The sequence below is a fragment of the Chinchilla lanigera genome, unplaced genomic scaffold (assembly GCF_000276665.1).
Source record: "Chinchilla lanigera isolate Chin_1 unplaced genomic scaffold, ChiLan1.0 scaffold00071, whole genome shotgun sequence".
Classification (NCBI taxonomy): Eukaryota; Metazoa; Chordata; class Mammalia; order Rodentia; family Chinchillidae; genus Chinchilla; species Chinchilla lanigera.
This window is the reverse complement of record NW_004955472.1, coordinates 3,067,777-3,076,607: the sequence shown is the minus strand read 5'-3', so window position 1 is coordinate 3,076,607 and position 8,831 is coordinate 3,067,777. Positions and strand designations below refer to the sequence as shown.

Below are 8,831 nucleotides of genomic sequence, written 5' to 3'. Positions count from 1 at the left end.
TAAATCTTTTTTTAAGGTATTACTATTTTATTCTGTTGGTGAATATACATTTGTCCTACTGGCAGTCCAGATAAACAAGTATATAAAGGAAATACTAAATTTTTCTTTTGGCTGAAGTCAAGATAAACTATGCAGATTAAAATGCCCCAATTTAGCCTGAAGAAATGCTTTTGAGTCATACAAACTTTTAAAGGAGAAAAATAAAGACTGTTCAAAGGGATTCTTCTTGCTTATAATACATTTCCATAATAACTCTCAAAAAACTTCAAAAATACTCATTAACTACCTTAAAAATACGTCAATACATATGGCTTTATGGCATAACTTCTAAAATTTATAATTTTTATTTAAAAAAGATCCCAAGTTTTAAATAAACTGCAATATCATTTTCTTCACTTTCAAAAGTGCATATTTCTGAGGCAGAACATACATACGCTTTAAACAAATAATGATTTTTACAAATTAGAACAAAAAAAAAAATCACAATATCTTTAAGGGGAAAAGTTTTCAACAAATGTCATCTTTAAATATACTGTAGTGACAGTTTATTTTTTTTTTTTATACCGTCTGAATTCCTATGAGAAGCTTTGGCAGTTTTTAGACATATCCCAGTCTCTACCAAGAGTCACTGACAATAATGATGTCCGTGGAGATAGCAAGTGGTTTGATGGCTCAGTTTGAATAGACACATTACTGGGATGGTTCTCCAAATCAGAGGCAAAGGTGCACACTTCTCTTACATCAAGAGTTTGTTCAACTGAAGCTGCTTGGGGCGGAATATCATCCACAGTTTTGCTGGCATTATTCAAGTTGTTAGTAAGTGTGGTTGCATCACAGTCCTTGTCCAGAACACCAAATTCATCCTCGATTGTAACTACATCTTTAGTTTCAGACGCTTCTAAGGAAGGAGCCAAAAATTCATTTTGTAGAGAGTCTTGAGGACCACTATTGTCACGTTCTGTATCTGCCTTTACTTCACAATCCTTATCACTATCACTATCAATGGTAATAACAACCGGGGAACGTGTATTATCTCCATGGTGCTTCTTATGCTTCCTCTTGTGTTTTTTCTTTTTCTTTTTATGATGTTTAGTTGTATCAGTAGCTTTTCCTTCATAAACTATTTCCACGCTTAGGCTCCGGGTCCTCTTTTTTCTTCTCTTGTGTTTCGTCTCTCTGTCTGATGAGCGGCTGTCTGAAAAGCTGTCACTCTCGTTTTTGTAGCTTCCATCAAATTTTGATGAAGATTTTTGGTAATGACTGTCCTTTACTTTAGAAGCAAATTCACGAGATGGTTGAGCCACTTCATTAGCACCTTCCAAATGGCGTGTTTTGTATTTTCGTTTTCCCCCAGGCTTTTCGTTTCTCACCCGATCGGGTCCTGTAGATGCTGTCCTTGACCTATTACTAGATAGGCTCCTTGATCTGTGCCTTTCATAGTAATAATATTTCCTTTCACTGTGATTATTCTTTTTCCTAGCGTTTATTCTTTCAGAAAAGGACTGAACTCTAAATTCGGGACTTGAAGATTGTCTAGAATAGTGGGCTCTGGACAAAGTCCTCCTCCTGTAAGATGACTCATAGCCATCCCTATCTTTGTTTCTACTGTAATAGGTATACTCCCACTTATATCTGCTTCCATAATTATTCCTTAAGTAATAACGATCTCTATTTCTGCTCTGTGATCTTCTCTTGCTGTGATCACTGCCCCGAGATCTTGATCTGCTTGTGCTTTCACTACTTAGAGAAAGAGTTTGGCTTCTTCGTGACCAACTGCTGTCTCTAGTTCTCGATCTTTTTTTATCTCTTCTCCCTCTAGGTCTGCTGCTCTCCCTACTTCTGGAACGTTTGCTCTTCATTCTTTTCTTTGCATGATGCTTTCGGTGATTCCTCTGATCATGCCCACTTCTACTCTGGGAACGTGAATCTGAACTTCTAGATCTTCCCCTCTTTCTGTGTCTACTGTTATATGGGGAATATACTCTGTCTCCTCTCATGGATGAGCTCAGATCTCTGGCAGCTGACGAATGTTTCTCTTCTTTCTTCGATTTGATTCTTGTACCAGAACCACAGTGACTTTTATTCATTTGCTCATCCCTTCCAAGGACAGAGTGTGGAGATGAACATCGACTAACATCACTATCAGCAGAACTGTAAGATTGCTCTTGTTCTTGCATCTTCACTGTCTCCATTTTTTCATAAGCGGCTACCTCCTCAGAATCTGATGAGAGCTCAACAAGTTCTGGAGTCCTCTCAGCTAGTGGTTTAACAAACCCAACAATGACACAATTATCTGAAGAATCACTATCATTATTTAGGTCCTCATTGGTCTGTACTCCTTGTACTTGAGACGAAGCACCTCCTGTGACAAGTTCATCATCAGAACTGTCAGAAGTATTTAAAAGGGAAGACATGGCAACATGCACCTGCTCTGAGCTCGAGTAAGATGGTCCTGGAGTTTCATCATCCCATGGTGCCTGACTAACAGTGGCTACATTAATATCCAGCTCTTGGGTCTCAGTCTCATCTGGAGATATTGTTATTACTGAAGAATCAGAATGGCTGCCATCTTCGTGGGGAGCAGGGCAATCATAATTAGCATGCTGGTCAAAAGCTGCCATGTTAAAAGGAGACCGAGCAAAACTGACAAATTCATGTATAAAATGCTCAGTTCGATTAAGTAAAAATGGTCTTAAATCAGACACGAATGCTTGACTCTCCAAGTCATAGCGAGTAACATTACTCATGATGATATGCTGGACAATATTGACTAATGACCCATGAGCTCCAAAAAGGACTGTAAGTTCACGCTTTAACCAAGGGACTAATCTGTGAAGACAAGCTGGATTTCTACGGAAAAATTCAGCTGAAATATCCCTGTAGCGGCCACCATCTTCAATATTTCTAACTCGTGCACCAGCACGATAGAGAGTTCGTCTAAAATTAATAATATCTTGTTCTTGAATTTTCCGCAAAGATCTCTCATCCGCAGTATGCTGCCGCCTTATTGCAATCTGTCTCATAAGTTGAGGCATTTCAACATCTCTAGATCTTCCTGAAATACCTAACTGCTCAAATACTACTCCACTGTCTGGAGGCGTAGTTGTTCTTCTACTCAAAGTAATACTAGGTGAATATACAGAGGCGCTTCGTTCCCTTGTCATAGTTGTACGGTAGCGAAATCTCCGAACATCCGGGGAGACAAAAGAACCATTACATGGAGGCCTTAGGACATACTCCTTGAAGTCATCTTCAGCCCTCACAGAATGGAAAATAGAGTCAAAGGGCTGTTTACACAGTGGACATTCAGCTTTGTTTTTTGACCACTCCTGTACACAGCGAAAACAGAACTTATGTAAGCAGCGATCTAAGTAAGACACATTATCAAATCTATCCAAACATATCGGACACTTCGAATCAGGAGATGCATCAGCTGGTACTGTCTGCTGCAATTTGCTAGTGCCAGCTTTAGGTGAGAAGTTGTCCATTTTAAATTCCTTAGCAGCTGATGCCATTATCTGTAAAAGGGAAAGAAATATATTAGTAACCTGGTAAGAGGATTACTAAAAAATCTCAACAAATTGCAAATTAAGACCTTGGAACATACTTTGGTGAAAATATTTGAGTGATTTATTTTTATTACAATATAAAGAAGCAGTGTACTATCATAATTAATATAGTACTTAAAAGCATAAATGGTCAAGTCAGATTTCCTAGAGTTGAATCCTATTTCACACTATCAGTGTTACTGTCTTGCTTGAATGTAGTCTGTAGCTGGTGATAACAGAATCTGCCTTACAGATTTGCAAAGATGTCAAAAGGCATTAAAATGGTGCTGAGTATACACCACAGGGAGGTTTCAAATGTTAAGTAACATTCTACTAGTCTTTAAAAATATAATTTATTTGAGAAGTATCTGGCATACACAAAAAAGAACAAAAGAAAACAAGACCTATGTATTCACCACTCACATTTAACAATTATTAAAATCAATTATTCCATATATTTTTAAATGTCCTTTACCTTCCATTCCTATTTCTCTCTGGGAGGAAAGAAAAAAAAAAAGCAAACACCAGAGTCCTCAGTTGTTGACCACAGCTCTCAGCTGATGCTATTTCTATGTACAGTTATAACCTTTTGTACATATACACTCCCAACACTACATACTACTGATTCATTAATTTCATATGCTTAAATCATTTCTATGGTTTTTAGTGATCGAGTCACACACACACAAAAAAAAACTTAAGAAATGAAAGAAATGCAAATAAATGCAAATGAAATAAACGCAAAAACATTCCAATAGTACCTGGCTCATAGTGACTGTTGAGTAAATGTGAGTCACAATTATAATTATCACTATATTAATTATAATACTATTATTATACATATATATCTTGTTAATTCACAAGAAGCATTCCTTAGCTTTTTTATTTAACCTAAAAGTCAAACCAAAAAGTATCTTGAAATCATGTTTTCAGTCCTCTTCCAGTTACCGTTGCCCAAAGGATCACCAGGATCTTAAAGATTAGCTTTATTTTCTTTAAATTTATCAGTTTACTGCAGCTCATAAGGTAAAAAACAAACTTGCAAGACCTGAAAGCTAACGTGCACTATATTTTAGTGCCATTATCCGTAAGCCCCTTCTTTTGCTAAACTCTATACTCATCATTGTGTGTGTATTAAATACTCCTTTTTTTCCTTTATGTTTCCCTGGGCCTATTATTCATCTTCTATCTCTTCCATCAAATGAAAATCCACCACTGGTCAAATGCTAATTTAGTTAAATAACAAAACTGTAATTTTCTAAATACATTAATAAACTCATCAGTGTTAACAAACTACAAGAAAAACAAAACCCACAATCAAACCCTGTATTTGTGAAATACAAGTATTTCATCACATGTTTTTCAAATTAAACGTATTTATCTAAGGTATCTTGGCTTTTCCAGACCCATAATTTTAAAAAGAATCAATACTGAACAAATGCTTTTGTCAGAGGGCTCATATATTTCTAGCCTTCTATTTTCTGGATTGAAAATGCAAAGATTACCACTATCCTTAAATATTTTACAGTCCTCAGAAAGCAGAATTTAAAATAAATACATAATGCTGACTGTCTTTGTATCTATTTTTTTTTTTTTTCCGGTACCGGAACCGAACTCACGACCTTGCGCTTGCCAGGCAGGCACTTTGCCGCTGAGCTAAATCCCCAGCCCCTATTTTTTTAATTTATATGTAACACCAAGCATTGAACTCAGGGCTTTATGCATGCTAAGCACTGAGCTACATCCCTATCTCTTGTCAGTATATTTAAACTTTAAACTTCAGTAAATATATTTCTCAGCATGTCCCTCTACAATGCTTCATAATCTACTTATGTTATTATAACACTAAAAAAAAAAAACAAGGGCAAGTAGCCTCTGGCTGCAGGTTGGATATGCCTACGAGACTCTTAAGCTTCCCCAGCTATAAGAAAGGGATTATCAGACTTGGGGAAAAAGATGTGAATTTCAGAGTTAATACATCTTATTTCTTTGTAAGGCAGAATTTTAGTGTTTAGTAAATATTTCTAGTTCACATAAAAATCAAAATTCTGAATTTAATAGAAGATTAATTCTGAATTTAATAAATTAACGAACTTAAAATTCAAGTAATATACAATCTCTCAATTATGTATGATTTTTTTAAACATGAAACTTTAGGCCTGTACTCTCAGCTATGGAGGCTGAGGAAGAGGACCATAAGTTCAAGGCAAGCCTGGGCAATTTACCAACATCCTGTCTCAAAATAAATAAAATATAGCCCAGCACCAAACTGGTTTACTCTCTAGTACCACACCCCTTCCCAAAAGAACAAAAAACCAGAGAAACTTTGGTCTTTTCTACCTAGTTTTAAAGCCAGTTAACAACTTTGACAGCTAAGGCTAAGTGCTAACATCCTCCAAAACAAGTTAAAAAAAAACCAAAAAACTCAAAAACAATTCTCTCTTGTTTCTACACAAAAATTATGTATTTTACACAGGAATATATTTCACTAAAAATAATGGTGTTGATCATGTAAAGAAGTCTCTCTTCAAAACCATCACTAAACACTAAAACTGTTAAAATACAAAACAGTTAGAATTACTGCATGATCTAACAATTCTACACATTTACCCGTGAAAAATGAAAATGTATGTCCAAAAAAAATTGTATGTGGAATTTGTATATTCACAGTTAGTCGTAATAGTTCAAAAATGGAAACCAAAATCTCCATTAACTTATGATGGATTAATGTGGTTCATACATAAAATGGATTGTCCAGCAATAAAAAGTACTAAACACATCTACACTACAACATGGACATACCTTTATATTACACCAAATGGGAAAAAAACTTAGTAATAAAGACCACATATTATGTAACATTTTTCAGAAATATCTGGAATAGGCAAATTTATTAAGTTGGACAGTACTGTCAGTGGTGCTGACAATGAAGTTGCTGAAATTATGAAAATTTTTACAATTAGATTATAGTAATGGTTCCACAACTATGCAAATATGTTAAAAAACAATGACTTACATTACTTCAAAGAGGTAATTTTTTTTTTTTTAAGAGGCAGGGTCTTGCTAAGGAGTGCAGGCTGGCCTTGAACTTGCTTAGGTAGCACAGGCTGGCCTCAAACTAAGAGCAATTCTCCTGCTTCAGCCTCACAACTGCTGGGACAACAGGCATGTGCCACCATGCCCGGCTCAAAGAGGTAAATTTTACAGACAGAATGTAACTTTCATCTCAACAAAGTTGTTAAAAAGTATGAATTAAGGCATAAAATGGGTGGCTAGAGACAGAGTAAGATGGGAAGATCTGCAGGAGAGGTTCTGCACTTCGGCTGCAAAGACAGACCTGATGGTAAGCACACTTAGAGCTTCAGACACTAAAGCAGTTGTGCAAAGTGTTCTCGACCCTAGCACTCTAGGAATCAGGACTACAAATTAATTTCCCCATAAAGGAGAAAATCAGTTCTTTTTGGCTCCACTTCCTAAACACAGCCTTCTAAACCCAAAATAAAATTTGTCATCTGTATGATTAACTGATTAAGCCAAATCTTTCCCTTCTCAAATCTGTTGGTTCTAACAAGGATAACAACTCTTTAAATCACAATTTGGGGGAACTGCAGATAATCAACAGGCACACATATCGGGAAAATGGAGGAGATAAAGAATTGGGAGGATGAAATCTAAAGAAGGCCATAGACCCGACATTTGAAAAATTGCACTACAGTATAAATGCAGAATTAATTTTTTATAAAACCATACCTCCTATAAAAAGTCATCTTCTATGGCATTCCTTAAATTATTATTGGATGTAAAATGTAATCATCTGCTAATTATACATGAACGATAATTTTAATGCTGTGCCAACATTAAGAATCACTACCACTTCTTTTTCTGTTTCGTTTGTGAGGTAGGTTCTCACTTGTAATTCAGGCTGGCCTTGAACTATGTAGCCAAGGGTGGCCTCGAACTTCAGGTAATCCTCCTGCCTCAGCCTTCCAAGTGATGGGATTGCAGGCAGATGCCATCACGCCCAGCTTTCCATCACTTCTTATATTGTGTGACATGAAGTTATTTCTTGATACCATAAATGGTTTCAATTCTTAAGTGGTCTAAGTAACAATACCCACTGTAATAGGTGGTTGTGTGAAGGGCTATGTTCTAAGTATGTAAGTATTCAGCACTGCACTTGATACAGTGAGAACACAAAATTATTCCCCTACCTATGTGAAAGTAAACAATTTTGGCAGTGTCATCAATCAAACCAGATAAGGGCCCAGACAGGACAGTCTATAATAAGATGATCATTGCACTTAATATAATTATTGTACTTAATAAACCTAGGCAAAGTGGCTAAAATATTCGCAAGTGGCTAAAAAAGATTCACTAGTAGATTAACCAGAAAGCCATCCTAAATGAAAATCAACATGAGTCATGTTTTTTGTTACCTGAAAGAAATCACTGTATTTCTTTTCAAACTACAATTTAACCACCAATTCCAAAAGAAAATACAAAAGAGGATCTACTGCATTATGAGTTGTGTCTAGACGTTCCCCCAAAGCCTCATGCACTCATCCGCGGGAGTTGTGGAGGTGGTTGGGTCTAGGATGGGTGATGGATTAAAGTGTGTGATGCTGGAATTAAGGGGGAGTGATTACTACATTAGTCCACAATTGGTTTAACATAGTTTTGGATGTAGATAATGTTAACGTCCACCCTGGGTGGAAGAGGCGGCTGGGCGGATGTAAAAGCACAGAAACAAGGCAGCTCTGCTGCTGCTGCTGCCTTGCTTGCTACCTTCTGCCTGCCTTGCTATCCCATGTACGTTTTCTCCTCCTCCTTGTCCCTCCGCCATGTGCCACTCTGGCTTAGAGTAAGCCAGCTCTGGACTGAAACCTCTGCCAACTGTGAGCTAAATAAAACTTTCCCCCTTTAACTTCAGCTGTCCGGTATTCTGTCTCAGCAACGAGAAAAGTAAGACATATTAACTAGATTTTACCAAATTTAATTTCAATTCCAGCAATAAAAAAATGCTGGAATCACTGCCCTCTGAAGCCACTCGTTCCAAGTAAACAGGACTAGTTAGGACTGAGCGAAGACCTACCTACCCCTGCACCGCACAGACTACAAACGTGAGACCCTCCCACACGGAAACACAGCACCGCCGGCTTAACTCGCGGACAGCCGCCCTCACCTGGAGTCCGGCCCGGCAGAGATCGCGCCCGCGCACGGCGCAGCGCGGGGCCGGCCAGCCCGGGACGGGGCGCGCGTTACGTAACGGCCGGGAGGACGTCG

General features: G+C 37.5%; 1 protein-coding gene across 1 annotated transcript; it reads right to left on the bottom strand.

Moving 5' to 3' along the window:
• On the bottom strand, window positions 1–3,518 carry Topors (topoisomerase I binding, arginine/serine-rich, E3 ubiquitin protein ligase; the record flags this gene model as incomplete). Its single annotated transcript, XM_013522944.1, is given in 1 exon segment — window positions 1–3,518. A coding segment is annotated over 1 exon segment (2,940 nt). The 3' UTR covers window positions 1–575.
• Between the last annotated feature and the right edge of the window lie 5,313 nt (window positions 3,519–8,831).